General features: G+C 41.2%; 1 protein-coding gene across 1 annotated transcript; it reads right to left on the bottom strand.

The window, feature by feature from the left end:
• Window positions 1–2,327: 2,327 nt before the first annotated feature.
• LOC121862980 (organic cation transporter protein-like) lies at window positions 2,328–15,616 on the bottom strand. The gene is made up of 6 exons (XM_042361437.1): window positions 15,517–15,616; window positions 15,122–15,276; window positions 10,557–10,725; window positions 10,292–10,430; window positions 9,769–9,983; window positions 2,328–3,012 (listed from the first exon to the last, which is right to left on the bottom strand). The coding sequence occupies exons 1-6, from the start codon at window positions 15,570–15,572 to the stop codon at window positions 2,328–2,330; spliced, it is 1,419 nt and encodes a 472-aa protein (XP_042217371.1). The 5' UTR covers window positions 15,573–15,616.
• Window positions 15,617–16,924: the final 1,308 nt, after the last annotated feature.

The following is a 16,924-nucleotide window of genomic DNA, read 5'->3' as shown; positions in this document are numbered from 1 at the left end:
TACTTGGGTTCATACAAAGGAGTGTTAGTTACAAGACTAGCGAGGTCATCCTAAAACTGTATCTTGCTCTTGTGAGACCACACCTGGATTACGCAGTTCAGTTCTGGTCACCGTATTACAGAATGGATATAGAATCCTTGGAAAGAATTCAGAGGAGAATGACAAGAATAATCCCGGGCATTAGGAACCTTGAGTATAGAGACAGGTTAAAGCATCTTAATTTGCACTCCCTCGAGAGACGTAGAGCGAGGGGCGACCTGATAGAGGTGTATAAGTGGAAGACAGGGCTAAACAAAGGGGACATTACAACGGTACTCAAATTATCCAACCAGGAGCGAACTCGTAACAATAGTTTTAAATTAGACAAATTTAGATTTAGGCGTGAAATAGGTAAACACTGGTTTGGAAACAGAGCAGTGGATGAATGGAACAAGTTACCAAATATCATCATTAACTCGAATACGCTGAATTGCTTCAAACATAGGTTGGATGCTCATATGAGCAATAGGGGTTGGGTGTAAACGGGACTGCCCAGTATGGGCCAATAGGCCCGCTGCAGTTTCCTCCATTCTTATGTTCTTATGTTCTTAATACGTGTTTTACAAAATTCGGCCAAAATACGGCCAAATAGTTTGGCCGTGACCATCCGTTTTTTTCACGGTCAGGCGAAGTTTTTTACGGCTTAATTAGAGAAATTTGGCCGTGGAAACGGCCATCTGGCAACCCTGCCATCCGTAAAAACAAAAAACAAAAAAAACATAACATGCTCATTCAAAGTGGCGCTTTATTCCACAACTAAAATAAAACATAATAGAACATATTCACATAAATATGGGGTAACCTAGTTTATATCTAACACAAGTACATTGGCAATTTAATCTTCCTCCCCCGATTTCTCTGTGCGAATGTGGTATATCTGTGGTATATCTCGGTGCATGTCCAGTAATGTCAGGCCTGTCAGTCTCCCATTCCCATTGTTGATCTGAGTGTTGTTTTTATTCGTCTCAGTCCACTGAAAGACCTCTCTACAGAGCATGTCGTTACTGGCAGGGTGCACAGAATAATGAGCAGGGACCTCACGTTGGGGAACATGGAACTTGGTGTCTGGGAGAGGGTGGTGGTCAGCAGGGGTGGATCAAATACAATTGTATTTGAATTTGAATTGTATTTAAATACATTTTCAATGTATATGTATTTGTAATTGTATTTTGGCACCCAGAAGAAAAAGTATTTTGTATTTGTATTTGCATTTCGACACTTGTTAGTGTTACAGGCAGTTGGCAGTAGGAAAAATTTATATTTTGTATTGCTACTTACAGACAATTTGTGAGGACGAAAACACTTGAATTTGTTTGTTTTTTTGTAATTTTGTTTATTTTTATAACTGCTCTACTGCTTTAAGTTGGCAAATGCACTACAGTCATCTGTCAAAAAGAGGTTGCATCCATTTCTGGAGAGGATTGATGTCATTGCCGCAGCTGCCATGGACCCCAGGTTCAAGTTGGCGTAGATTCCATGTGAGGAACTGCAGAAAGAAAAGATTTCGAAGATTGTGGACTTAATTATTGCTGAGTCTACGAAGGACTACAAGGAAAAGGTCCAGAAGGAAGAAATTCAAGAGAATGAGCTTTCCATGAGCATCAACCAAGACAAAGATGGCATAATTGCCAAACGACCTCGTCTCTTTGCCTACATGCCTCCACCTGGGCCATCGATGGCAAGCCCGTCAACAAACCACACTACAGTGGTGAAGACGGAGCTTGAAACGTACCTAGAGGAAGGTGTTCTGCCTTTTGACATCAACCCACTGAAGTATTGGCGTGATATACAAAGCTTTAAAAGTCTGAGGCACTTTGTCAAGAACATTCTAGGCTGCTGTGCAACGTCGGCACCTTCTGAGAGAGTGTTTAGCAAAGCTGGTAATTTTTACACCCCTGAGCGAGCCAAGTTGAGCCCAGAAATCTTCCGGGCATTAATGATGATAAAATGTAATTCTGATATGTGGGTATTGGGTTTGTATTTTTGAACTTGGAAATAAAAGTATTTGTATTTGTATTTTTGCATCATAATGTCACAAGTATTTGTATTTGTATTTGTATTTTTGAATTAAGGAATAAAAGTATTTGTATTTGTATTTTTGCATCATAATGTCACAAGTATTTGTATTTGACCGCTAAAAATCAGTATTTGCTCCAACCCTGAACTAGTCAGTGTAGTTGGAAGACTGGTTGGGCCTTGTTCTTTGGCTTTGTTTTCCCACCTGACACGCCAGGTGTGTACCTCACTATTGACGCTGCCAGGGGATGGCAAGTTTTGCCCGGTAGAGGTCAACCAGCTCCTGTATTCTTCTGTTTCCCTCTGCTGGTGTCACAGTTGCCAAGATGAATGGGATAATGTCCCTGGAAGGCTTTCTGGTGCAGGTGGGTGAACCTCATCTCCAGCTGTGCCAGGAGATGATCTAGGAATGGAATGGTCACAGTTCTCTTGTAGTATTCAGCTGGTCCTTCAGCTGGCATGTTGTCTCGGTGTTGTTGGCGTTTGCAGCGTCTGGGCATGGAAGGTGTGATACCTACAGCCTCACACAGCTGTTCTGCCTGACAAAACCAATCAGTGTAGTGATCATCCATGTTGTTTCGGACGTCTTGTAGTGCTGCTTTAAGATAGTTAACTTCACTGCTGGCCTCAACTATGTCCTTAGCCTCTGCCTGAAGGCTAGTGGTCACACCTTTCAGGTACCCTAGTGCATTGTTGGTGATCACCAGGGACACAATGAACCCTGTGCTGGTGATGGCGAGCAGCAGGGTCTGGGCATCAGCCAGTGAGTCTGTGGACCAGATTGCAGGACCACCCTCCACAATCTTCTCCAAGCAGGCCACCACTGTGGAATGTAACTCCACAAAGGTTGCTAGGACATCTAGGCGTTCCACCCAACGAGTACGGCACAGGTTTTTCAGTTTGTGTTTCCTTGATTCAAGCTGGGTCTCCAGTGTCATGATCGTCATGACAGCTAAGCTAAAAACCTTAAGGATTCATATTACGCTTAAACGTCCACAAAACCTTCTGAGTCCCCCAGTGGAAACGTCCTCCGTTTTCTCTGTTTCCTTGATGACGTCATCGAGAAGCCGTCTTTGTCTGAAGGGAACTTTGAATCGAATCCACGGGTTTTGTAGCAAGACGCTGCATGTTGGGACCTGTTGCCATCCAACCCTTTGTAATCAATTTGATTCTTGCTTTTGTGAAGATAATAGTAGGGAATGAAGCTGAGCTCATAGTCTCAGTTTCAACGTCAGAGTGTACAGTAAAGTAATTCATCGAAATAGAAGTAGGTGGAATCCCTGACCTAGTTTGAGTGAAGGTGCCGCGGTTATTTCAACCATTAGTATGTGCTCGCCCCTTCACCCATACAGGTAGGTCATTCCACTCCTTGTTGTAATTCGCCCTTCTTTAAGTGATTTGACCCAATTAATAGATAATTGTGCAAGTGTTACAGTAACGTAATTGATATGCTTTGAGTGAAGTAATGTTTATGTCTTTAACGTCCCCTGAAACGTGATGTCGTTGTCACAGTCAGTGCTCGCCCCTTCACCCACACAGGTCCCTAACGCAGCCTAGGCAGTGTCTGTAGCGTGGATGTTGTATCCACTAGTCTGGAGAGATGTCCGAGGTCCAGTAGGATCAGTTATCTTCGTGAGACCCGACCGTCAGAAACTTCAGTACTACCTATGGGCCCCATAGCTGGCCTGTCTGACCCTAACGCTCGGCCCGCGAGGTGACCCCGGATCACCAAGCCACACACAACTACCAGCCCCCATCATTGGTGGACGAGTGGCTAGCTCAGTAGGGCTATTTGTGTGGTGGTGTTATTCCACTGGGATCTTCAGAGTTCGTTGGGAAGTACCCCATGGTAGCGGGACCCCATGGCGGTTGCTTGAGTATCACTCCTGACGACTGAGTGTTGTAGTGGCAGTTGCCCCAGGTTTTAATGGTGCTAAGTTACTATAAGAGTTTATGTGTTATTGAGTATGTCCACCCAGTAGCGGTGTGAGTATTTTGAGCCTGAGGGCATAGTACCAGGTTTCGTCTGTTGGTACATATAACTTTCTCCTACCTCCATTTTAATGCTTAAATAAATATTGTATTTGTATATTGTGTCTATTATTTACCTACAGTATCTACCGCTATTTCTTCCCTATTACTTGATACTATCATTACATATACCCATGAGCCTCCTCTCGTCACGCTACCAACGGTTGTAAGTATTAAAGTAAATTATTATAAGCGGCACAGGCCCTTATACCAGGACAGCTGCCTCAAAAGCATATGCTCGTTTAGGATGTCCTTCCATAAAAGTTGAGATCCTGTCCACAGTACCCATCATATTCCTGACACTGGTGATCTGGATGGACTTAACAACAGCTAGGTTGAGGGCATGTGATGAGCAATGCTAGTAGAGAGCTAAGGAATTGGTCTCCTTAATGATAGCTGCTGCCCCCTTGGAGCTGCCAGCCATGTTGCCAGCTCCATCATAGGCCTGACCTCTGAGATGCGGTTTGTTATCTTCTCTGCTAGTATTTTGCCAGTAACCCCAGTATCATGGTGCATGGGAATCACAGAGGTGGTGGAAGTTACCGTGGGTTAGGGTGAGGTCAGGTAATTTGACCCAGCCTTCAGGTTACTAAGGTGTCGCCAGGTCAGGTATGGGTTGGCGGCACAATGCAGTACCTGGAGGGGGGGTTTCCGGGCAACCAGGAAACCCCCCTGAGTGCGCCACTGAGCAGCGTTGTTATTTTATCAGTTTCTTCACTAATCTGGCTCTTAGTTATTTGGGTGGTCAGTCACATATCTTTGTTAGGCACTGTTGGCAATTAGTACTGAGTATGTACTGCTACAGACTGTATCTGCAACTGCGCCAGTTTTGGTCAAGTAAGAGTGTGTGTGTCTGTTGTTTTTTGCATGCGAATATATATATATGGATTTTTTGTGGTTATGTATGCGTGCATGGTTCTTTCTTTTGCATGTATATTGTTTTTTAGTGATATGTATTTGGATGGGTGAGTCTAGTGTACATATTCGATGTCGTCACAACACTGACAGATTATTCCAGGAGTTGACTGAAACAAACCAAGACAGTTGTAAGCAACGGAAATATTAATTATTGTCAACAATAGAATGGTATAGAAACCAAGGAAGAATTTCATTTTGCAAATGATAAATATGTCTCATGTAAATTTTTATTGTTAATGATTGATGAATTTACTAATTCTTAAGAGCTTTGTTGTGGAAGTGCTGTAATATATTATAACATCGACTTTCCATAATACAGTATTTCATAAGTTCTTGTCTTGTGTAACGTATTCAAAAAACTTGCTGAAACATTTTTATTAAAACAACAAAGACACCAGCCACCAGCATCTTACTCTTATATAATTTTATGTACAGAAATGTTGATATTAATCTTTGATTGTTTGAAGTCAATAAATGGTACAGTATTTACTGTCTCCCTGAGTACAGTAGGGGGCAGTGAAATTTTGCTCAAAGCTGCACTCTTCAGGCATTGTTCCTTATACATATCTAAGACTCCATGCCAAATTTGAAGCTGATATGTCGAGGTTTAGTCTGCCGCATTTTCTACTGACATTTTTAAATTTACCTACAGTACTAGCCAAACAGCCGCTGTGGCGGTGCAATGTTCTGTTCAGTGTTTATCAACTTTTTTTTCATATCTCTTATTTCATTTAAGTTGTCTTGTTGCAGATGAGTATGGTGCTATGTCTATATTGATTATCAGCCTTTTCTCATTTCATTTCTCAATATTGTGTTACTGTACTGTAATGTAGGGAAGACCGCCACTCGTGTGATGATAAAGAATGAGAAGACCGAGAAATGGAGTTCGAGGATGATGGTGAAAGATCATTATGTCATCATGGTTGAGCCTGGCAATGAATATCTCACACATGTGACTCCCAAGACTGGACACGGAAAGCAGATTGCCAAAACTATTCATGAGTTTCTGGTGGAGAAAAATCTAACCCAGCAGCCCATTGTGTGTGTTGGTTGTGATGGAACCAATGTAAATGTAGGATCAGAAAATGGAGTCATTCATCATCTTGAAATGTTACTTGGTCACCCGCTCCATTATTTCATATGTCAGCTTCACGGAAATGAGCTGCCTTTCCGCGCAGTTTTTTATCACTATGATGGTAAACCAAGTGGTCCTGAGCATTGGCGTGGTCCCATTGGAAAGCAGATCAAGGAGTCTTTGTCTGAGCTTCCAGTTGTCGCCTTCCAGCCAGTCAGTTTCCCTGATTTCCCTGTGTTTAATGATGAAGTGGAGAAAGATCTGTCCTGGGATCAGAAATACCTGTATAGGATTTGTAAAGGAGTTATCACAGGTGTTGTTGAAGATGACTTGGCTGCTATTGAGCCAGGTCCTCCCTGTGTGTCAAGGTGGAAAACCTTATGGAGTAGAATCCTCAGGCTGTATGTAGCAACATCAAGACCCAGCCATGAGTTGAAAAGAATTGCCATTACAATAATAAAGTTCAGTGCTCCAATGTGGTTTTACATCAAGATACACCCTTACGTAACACACGGCTCAAGGAACGTATTCCAGTCCCTGCTATATATGAAACACCTGAATAGTGAGGAGGAGACGATAGTGAAGAAGGCTGTCCAGAGAAATGCATACTTCGCCCACACAGATCAACTTCTTCTTGGTATGTGTGCAGATGAGGACATGACTGTTAGAGAAAAAGCTGTCTCAATGATAAGAAAAATTAGAACATAAGAACATAAGAACATAAGAAAGTGGGATACTGTAGGAGGCCGACTGGCCCATACAGGGCAGATCCCTTTCACACCCATCCCAGCACTTCCATGTGCCTATCCAACTTCGTCTTGAAGCTCCCTAGCGTCCCCGATCCTACTATAGCACTCGGTAGCCTATTCCACATATCCACAACTCTATTACCAAACCAGTGCTTGCCTTATATCCTTTCTGAATCGGAATTTATCTAATTCTAAAGCCTCATTTGTTCTAGTTATTTCGTTATTACTGAGCTTCAGAACATCTTCCATTTTACCCTTGTTAATCCCACTCCTACCCACTTAGCACCTCTATCATATCTCCCTAACTCTACGCCTCTCAATGAATGGCTCTGTTTTTCAGCGTCTTCTTTCATATGGAAGGTTTCTTAATATTATGGATCATTTTTGTCATTCTTCTTTTGTACTCTCTCCAAAGAATCTATGTCCAATCTATAATAAGGACACCAGAACTGAACCGCATAATCCATGTGTGGCCTCACTAATGCTAGGTAAAGCTCAGATAACGTCAGCAGTTCTGGTTACTCACAGACCCAGATATGAACCCAAGAACTTGGTTTTGGCTTTGTTGCGAACGCTAATACATTGTTTTCTATAGGTTTCAAGTCGTTGCCAACAAATACACCTAGATCTTTTTCACAATCTGAATGTTCTATTTCCGTGTTACCTAGTTTATACTTAACGTTTGTATTCGTCTTCCCTATCTGTAGTACCTTGCATTTATCAGCATTAAAATTCATTTGCCAGTCTACTGACCACTCATGTAAGGTATCTAGATCTCTTTGAAGGTGTTCAAAGTCACTGTCTGAATTTATCACTTTCCCCATTTTGGTATCATCTACAAATTTACTAATCCTACTAGTTATACCTAAATCAAGATCATTAATGAATATAACAAACAGCAGAGGGCCTAATACAGATCCCTGGGGAACTCCGCTTTTGACCGCACCCCAGTCTGACTTTAATCCATTTATGCTGACTCTTTGTTTCCTACCAGTTAACCATGACCTAATCCATTTTAATACTGATCCACCTATTCCATGTGCTTCTACCTTCCTTATCAATCTCTCATGAGGGACTCTATCGAATGCTTTACTGGCAGATCTGAAGAGGAGGAGGAAGATTCTGATGCTGCTGTTGACGAGAATTTGTTAAACTATACTGATGAGGAGGGTAAAGATGGAGATGGGAATGAGGATGTGCCTCCTGTAGTCAACATGAGAAAGGTGGTGACTCCGAAACTAAAGTGGCAAGCAAAAAACTATCATTCCATGATTAACTGGAGGAATGAACTCAAGACTGAGCCTCCTTACATTGCTTCCCTGTCAAATCTACAGGTTAATGACATTCTTGAGACACCATTAGTGGTGCCCAAGTGGCCAAACAGCACTCGGGCGGTCGAGAGAGGCATAAAAGTGATGACTGAAGCTTGCACTGAAGTGACGGGATACGAATCGAGAGATGGATATATTAGGCAAAGATTATTGTCTAGGAAAATGATGCCAAGGTTCCGCACAAAAAAGAATTTCAATATGAACTTGTAATGATTTTCTATACGGTGTACCTGTAAAATAACATATGAATTAAATCGATGTCACCCATGTAAAATTTATCATTATCCTGGAAAACATTAAATGACACCTAATTTTTGGTATACACTAAAAGTTGACAAAAAGTCGTTCGCGATGCGGCAGGGTAAGTATGCATGAAATGGCATGAAATTTTGCACAGGTGTTTGTTACAGCCATACAGACGATGCCTGAAAAGTGCAGCCTGCAACTCAAATAAAAGTGTTTTTTCCCTGCCCCCTAGAGCACAGTCATTTGAACCTACTGTACCTCGTCCGTAGGTAACCAATTAACATTTTGTTAAGAGTTCACGTTGAAGGTGTTATATTAGTCTCCACTCCCCAGCACAGTATTATTGAACGCGAGTCTTGCACACACACAGATTCTTACACCACCAGGCCAGCCCAAGGTGTATACAGATCAGTCAGCAACCTGGGACTTGGTCACAATTTTTGTGATGCCATATGGCAGCAGAGTCTGCCATTAGACAGCACATTATGCTTCCAATATCTTCCCAGGCGGTAATACCTCCCTGTTTGATAGCTGCCTACTAAATTTATGTTTTTCGAATATTTTAATAGATAAAATTACCAACAACATTACTTGTTTAAGGTGGGCAAGGCTTTGAAGTCGAGGGAACATGTGGGGTAAAATACTACAAATATCACCAAACAAACCTTTGAAAACCTGACCTAACGTTTCATAACCTTAAATAATCCTAAAACTAAAAGGTTTACCTTGTTCATATTTTCGGTATTTAGGTGGTGATGCTTTTTTTCGGTTTTTAGTGTGTCTTGTTTACGGAATTCAGATGATGTACGACTTAATACAGAAACTAGATCATGTAATGTACAGTATGGGAGAGCGGTGATGGTTCGGCCACTTTTTCGTAAAATATTTATTGAGTTAAATAATGTATGCAGACAAAGTTTACCGACGCCAAAATGTTGCCTCGTCCTTTGGCTCTTCTGTCTGTAAAATGTAAATCTTTAGCTCTGTTAGTTTTGGAAGAGGAAGGTAATTATTAGAGGTGTCTCAAACGGCCGAACCATCCCCCTATGGGGGATTGGTTATAATACACAAACGTGACGTTTGAAGCTGGTACGGTGCTGGACAAGGGGAAAATTTTAGGTATTAAAAGCCAACAATGGAAAGTAGATTCTAAAAGCCATTTTGTTTCAATCGACTTAAGTGTTTATGATTATAAATTATGCGTCGAACGGTTTGTAAATAAACATTAAAACTAGGCTTTCGTGAACTGATTATATGATATACAGTTTTTTCCGCGTAGTATAAAGGAAGCTACAGTGAATGATGGGGTATATGAGAGAGAGAGAGAGAGAGAGAGAGAGAGAGAGAGAGAGTTTTTATATACCTCGTGAAGTTATTAGCATTGAGTGTTATGGCGAAGGAGATGATGTTTACCAGGAACCACATCAGAGGTGTCACCAACATAATCACTAACATGGCTGGGGACCTGAAGTACTGCCACATGGCCTTCATCTTCTCTACCAAACGCTTACTGGCGGCCTCTTTGGGGGACTGCTGACCCTGGACTTCCTGCGGGCTGGTTGGCGGTTCCTGTGACTGCTGTAAATATAATAAACTTTGGACATGTATAGAATCAACAAAAAATCCCACGGTACCCAAGAATTATGTTAAAACTTGATATAAATATATAATGGTGTATACTCCTTTTTTCAGCCCACAGATAATATTATATTACACTGAAACTATTTAAAAAAAGTGAGACGTTATATTAATTTAATGCTCCCGGTAAAACAAAATGGGGACTAATCGTCAGGTAACACTCTCTCTCTCTCTCTCTCTCTCTCTCTCTCTCTCTCTCTCTCTCTCTCTCTCTCTCTCTCTCTCTCTCGTAGCTCGACAGTGCTCACCTTTCTGAGTTTGTCGAGAAAAGGCTTGAAGGTGCCCGGAATGGGTGAGCGGTTATACTCCGAAGCTCTTACTAACAGCTCTGCCGCCTCCTTCCCACGGCCGTGTTGTGCCAGCCAGCGGGGTGACTCATTCAAGGTCCTGCCACAACAAGCGTAAACATTACTCATAAATAGATGGTTGTACTCATAGATAGATGGTAATACTCATAGACAGATGGTAAAATACATAGATGGTTACACTCATAGATAGAAAAATAATACTCACAGATAGCAAAGCAGTATGAGGCAGACAGGTAAGGCACATATCAGCTGGAGGTAGCGCCACTCCCTGACGAAGTAGCCAGAGATGGCGAAGACGACCAGGAATAAGCCGTAAGGTATTCCCATAAATATCCCCACGACAGACCGGTATTTGGGAGGTGTCGTCTCCATCACTGCAGGGGTTCAAAGGCCTATGTTAGTATTATGGTGATGGTGTCGAATCATAAGCTGAGGTTGTTTTACATTTTAAGACTTACTACTGTATGTACCCAACTTACAGCTGACTATAAGGACTTGCGTTACATTTTTTACTTTACTGTCTTTTTGATGCAGGTGATTAACTTATAAGGACTTACACAAGACATTATAGGTGATTACCTTATATAAGAACTTACACAAGACATTATAGGTGATTAACTTATATAAGGACTTACACAAGACATTATAGGTGATTAACTGATAAGGACTTAAACAAGACTTTTAGGAGATTAACTTATAAGGACTTACAGTACACAAGACATTATAGGTCATTAACTTATAGTTAACTTACACAAGATATTATAGGTGATTAACTTATAAGGACTTACACAAGACATTATAGGTGATTAACTTGTAAGTACTTACACATTAGGGTGTGTCATACGGAGGCGAATTTTTTTTTTTTGAGTTTGAAAAATCGGCCCATGGTATTAATGATGTAGTTCTATGTGCAGAATCATGTGATATCTTCAGATTTGAAAAGTTTTCATTTTTTGCTAGGTAAATTTTAACTTGAATCTTATGAAAATTCAGTATTCCCACCCCTTTACCAACACCAATTAAATAGCTTTATTTAAAGTAAAGTAAATGTATCAGGTTAATTTATTAGGATGAAAATGATCCAGAATAGTGAAACGAATGATCTTGACATTTATTAAATTTAATATTCCTTTAGAAAACAAAATCATCAAATACAAAAACCGGTTTTACTACTACGACCCAGTGTTGCTGCACACCATAGAGAACATGTCTTTCTTGCTTCTGTTTTTACTCATCACCTCCCTGTTGACCACCTGAGCTCGGATGTAGCCTTCCCTCCTCTCATGGCTGTACACGTGACTGCTGGCCTCGCTCACTTGCTGTACACAACGCTCTATACTCTGGGTGTGCGAGGGCCAGGCAGGGACATGCATGGGGTTGTCCAGAAAAGCTCTGACTTGAACATTGGTGAGGCTGCAGGTAAGAGGGGGCTCACTGCCAGCCTGGATGTTATCCAGATCTAGGAGATCAGTGAAGGTCTTGGCACCTAGATTGACTTCAGGAGTCTTCCTGACCCTGAAGGAATCGTCACCAACTGATTCGTCATGCCCAGATCCTCTCATAAGTCTCATATCCAAGACCTTTTTGACTGCCACTCTTCTCTCCTCCTCATCCTTACTGCAGAGCATTGTCTGCAGAACTGCCTCGGGATGAGCATACCAGGAAGATCTCCTCACAGTCTGCTCCACAATCTGAACAACGTTCCTTGGCTGACTCCTCAGGAGCTCAAGCTGGAAGAGAACATGCCTCGGACCTTCGGAGAACGATGACTTGACCTTGGTGTTTAACCAATTTGGCAAGTAGACACTCACGATGAATTGGACAATAAGTCTCAGGTTGTGAAGCTGGTTCCCTTTCAGTTTATGATGAGCGACCCAAATTCTGCAGAACCTGAGAGCCGTTGTGAGCCACCTAGAAAGTGAGACTGGACCTATCTGCAGGTAAGCAAGTCTATCAGGCATGACCCCAGTTTTGATGGCACTGCAAATAACCATAGTACTGGTCAGTACTCAGGTCGTTAATGACAGTATGTGCAAGCTCAACGAGTGGAGGGCCAACTGTGATTTTTTCAAAGCTCGGATTTATTTCTAACTCAGTGGCAGAGTCCAGCATCTTGCCAAGAGGACCAGACCATCTGTTGTTTGAAAGAGTCTTGCCATCCAGCTCCTGGATCAGATGTCTGAGTGACAACTCGTTGGTGTGGAGGTCACAAACAATCCAGACCACCTTCCTCCTAATCTTCCGCTCTATCCACTGTATGACCCCCCCTTGTCACCCTGTGTTCGTGTTGGTGCTGTCCCCTCCAATGGCCTGCAGGGTCTGGTCTACGTTCCTCTCTCTGAGCCAGTTCACAATGTTATCTGCCACTATCTCAGCTGGTTTCTGATGTCATCTTTTCTGGAGGAATGCCACAACATTTCCCTCCTGGTTCACTGCAGCAGTGAGAGAAAAGTTCCTCCTTCACCATGGCAGGAACAACTCTATCAGAATCTCCAACTTTCTAAGTGAACACTTTAGTGTCATCCCTCCCCACTTCAAAGAACAAACAATTGATTCCATTTTCTTTATCCCCTTATCAAACTCCTCTAGGTTACTGGACAAGTTTCTCCCCTGAGCTCTCCTCTACTTTTGTTATGATCTATCACCAGGTGAACATCATCAGGTGTTATCAAACCACTGTCAATCCAGGCAGCTGTTGCTATCTCTGCAGTTTCTCTGAGACCAGTGTGGTGTCGCATGCTGGCCAGAGCTATGCTCGGGATATCTTTCCTATTTCGAATTTTATGCCTGGAAGGTTTGGGATCATTATTTTCTGGGTTAGGGACAAAGTCACCTTTCTCCTGGTCAGCACTCGGATCAGCCATGGGGAAGTCATTAAACTCTGAATCAGCTTGACTCCAATCATCGGCCTTTTTTTACCTCACCCTGGGCCTTCTCAAGTCTCTTTTCCTCGGCAACTCTTCTCTTCTGTCTCTCTGTGGCAGCCTCCTGTCTCTTGGACTCCGGAATATCTTGGCTAGAAATCATGAGAGCCCCTATACTGCCAGTCTTCTCTCTCTGTGCTTTGACAAATGCCAGCTCGATCACAGGAATCTTCAGTTCACGCTTGCAAATACAGGAGATGTGGGCCTCGGATTTACTGTCACGATCGCATCCAAACTCAGGACAGAGAACAATTGGGCACTTGCAAGTAATTATGTCAAATAACTGGTCCAGCTATTAAGTAAAGCTGTCCTTAACTGCAAGTTTTCTTCTCCCAAGAGAGATATCTCTTGCCTTTTCCCAACTGGCTAGCAGTCTCTCACTAATCTTCTTCTGACTTGTTATGACTGGAGGCTTGAACTGAGCGTTAGCCAGAGTGTACTGTGCCAAGACAGCTTTGGTCATATCACTGGCAATGTCTTTGTTTGTGTAAGTTCTTTGGTTCTTTTCACTGATTTGCCTGATTAAAACACCGTATCTCCAAGCATCTCTCAATGTAGGCAACTCCGACTTCAGGAGCTCTCTCCCAGACCCAAGATAGTGACTGAGATGGCTGCATTTTTGGTTCCTCGTCCTGACACAAGCAGCCATCGCAAATATTATCAACTTATAAATGCATCAGAATCTGAAACAGAAAAAAATATTGTTAGTTGGGTTGTTAAAGAATGAAGTCAGAAAGCAATGTTCACTATCTAATTGTAATGCACTAATGCAGCTGTACGTTAGATTTTCGATAAATTTCACGGGCTAATATTTACTTGTAAAAAAGGTTGCAAAATATTGAAACTGAAATTATTTTCTGTTTATATACACTCAAAATCTACCAAAAGTGATAAATATTAGTTTTAGCTGATCTTCCTCCTATGGAGACAATCTCTATTACACATGACATTATAGGTGATTAACTTATAAGGACATACACAAGATATTATAGGTGTTTAACTTATAAGGACTTACACAAGACACTATAGGTGATTAACTTATAAGGACTTACACAAGATATTATAGGTGATTAAGTAATATAAGGACTTACACAAGATATTATAGGTGATTAACTTATATAAGGACTTACACAAGCTATTATCGGTGATTAACTTATAAGGACTTATATAAGATATTATAGGTGATTAAATTATAAGGACTTACACAATACATTATAGGTGATTAACTTTTAAGGACTTACACAAGACATTATAAGTGACAACTAGGGCGACTTTCAAGCACATGACATTGGCAGTATTAGAGACTTTATAAGGTTTTTGCCAATGTTGCATTTATAGGCGATTAACTTATATAAGGACTTACACAAGATATTATAGGTGATTAAACTATACGGACTTACACAAGATATTATAGGTGATTAACTTATATAAGGACTTACACAAGCTATTATCGGTGATTAACTTATAAGGACTTATATAAGATATTATAGGTGATTAAATTATAAGGACTTACACAATACATTATAGGTGATTAACTTTTAAGGACTTACACAAGACATTATAAGTGAGTAACTAATTAGGACTTACACAAGACATTATAGGTGATTAACTTATAAGGACTTACACAAGACATTATTGATGATTAACTTATAAGGACTTACACAAGACATTGTAAGTGATTAACTTATTTGGACTTACACAAGATATTATAGGTGATTAACTTATAAGGACTTACACAAGACATTACAGGTGATTAATTTTTAAGGACTTACACAAGACATTATAGGTGAATAACTTATTAGGACTTACACAAGACATTATAGGTGATAAACTTATAATTACTTACACAAGACAGTAAAGCTTATAATAATCATCCTGCTGCAACCACCTGCCACCAGTCTGAGCAACATGACTACGGGGTACCACGGCGCCAAGGCCACACCCAGACACGCTGGTAGTCCCAGCAGCCCTCCTACTAGGATACCTCTCTTGCGTCCCAGCCTGCAACGTTCAAGTACACAGAGAGAGAGAGGGAGAAATAGTCAGTATAATATTCATACCCGGTAACAATGATTTAGCATGTATACAGTAGGTTTATAAACAGTAGGTTTATAAACAGTAGGTTTATAAACAATGTATTTGGTGGGGACAAATCTTCATGTGAACCGTCCAAACCTCACCTAATCTACCTGTCATATACAAGAAAAATACTTGTGTGTGTGTGTGTGTTTGATCACTTACAAATCTGCCAGTGGACCAACGATCCAAGAGCCTAGTATACCGCCCGTGGCAAACATCTGCTGGTAGCGTGGCCGTAGTGATGTCCTCTCACACACCAAGTGGAACTGCAGTGAGAGAAAGAATCTTGATGTGTTGGGTAGTACTGTGCTGGTCGTGTTGTATTGGGGGCGGGGAGGGGGGTTAATTAATATTTACACCGCTGGACACCATTTTATGTAAGGGGGAAGATATATTCTTTCTTTTTTATTTTATTCCTTTTACTTGTCTCCTATCGAGTTATATTCTATATAGGGCTTACCTGGGAAACCCCTTGTGACTTTATAATCTTCAATACTCACGGTAGCTGCCACCACCCAGGTTTTTCTATCAAGATAAACGAGATTCTAAAATACAAAACTGATAATAATTTCAATACACTCACCACATTCTCCGGGGTATGTAGATCAAGGAAATACAACTTCAGTTTTTAATTGCTACCCCGTAACCTCACGAGAAATATTGATTGTGGCTGTGGGTCTGCCACTCAAAACACATCGTTTTAACACAATTTACACTCCACACAAAGAAAGACGAAGCCTTCAACATATACTCAATACACCTTGAATGCTTCAGCTCACTGTAGGTATATCTGACTTATAGCTACTCATACAGGTTATAGCATAACTTAAAATTTACATTACAGAAGTGACTTGAGGCAGAGAGAGAAAATTTATGGTACCTCTCGCTCGGAAAAAAAAAACAAGTCTCTCTATAGGGGTAACTCATTAGTCTCACCCATGTTTTGTGGATGGTATAATTAAGTGGTGAACATACTAGCCGTGCAATTGTGACTATGACAGTGTCGTGTAGTGTAATATTGGTCGGATTGTGTGTAATGTTGTAGGTAAAAATCGGCTCAATATTAACCAATAGTACCAACGAATGCATCAGTTTTGTCTTATAATTTTTTGCTTTTCTTGTTCGACTTGATGAGGTTTGTGTAATATTTTTGTGTGTTATGTCGGACTTGGTTAAATTTACGTTATAATTGTGCGTTTTATAGTTGCCCGTTAATGTGTCAACCAACAGCTGGATCCAGGAAGCTCTGAGAAAACTAGCTGGCTTTATTCATTAGTAGTGAATCATTACGCTAGTTACCAGTACACTAAGCAAAAATAAGGAGGTAAAACATGTCAAGTATTTAGTGATCTTCTGTGATCTACAATGCCATAGTGTTGTTGACGTTGACGAAATTTGGGAACGGTAATTTTAAACCCTTGAAAACGATGGTCCCGAAAGGAACAAACGTTAGGGTCAGACAGGCCAGCTATGGGGCCGATAGATAGTACTGAAGTTTCTGACGGTCGGGTCTCACGAAGATAACTGATCCTACTGGACCTCGGACATCTCTCCAGACTAGTGGATACAA

Source organism: Homarus americanus, unplaced genomic scaffold (assembly GCF_018991925.1).
Source record: "Homarus americanus isolate GMGI-L3 unplaced genomic scaffold, GMGI_Hamer_2.0 scaffold24922, whole genome shotgun sequence".
In the NCBI taxonomy this organism is placed as follows: Eukaryota; Metazoa; Arthropoda; class Malacostraca; order Decapoda; family Nephropidae; genus Homarus; species Homarus americanus.
Note: the sequence above shows the minus strand (reverse complement) of the source record. Positions and strands in the feature narration are given on the sequence as shown.

Bases quoted from the DNA above. Each gene is read 5' to 3' on its own strand.
- LOC121862980 (XM_042361437.1), bottom strand. From the start codon at position 15,572: ATGTTTGCCACGGGCGGTATACTAGGCTCTTGGATCGTTGGTCCACTG. The intron at 15,277-15,516 runs GTAAGTGATCAA...TGAACGTTGCAG, and splicing joins GTTGGTCCACTGGCAGATTT to GCTGGGACGCAAGAGAGGTA. The intron at 3,013-9,768 runs GTATATAAAAAC...TAAGGTTTTTAG, and splicing joins AATGCTAATAACTTCACGAG to CTTAGCTGTCATGACGATCA.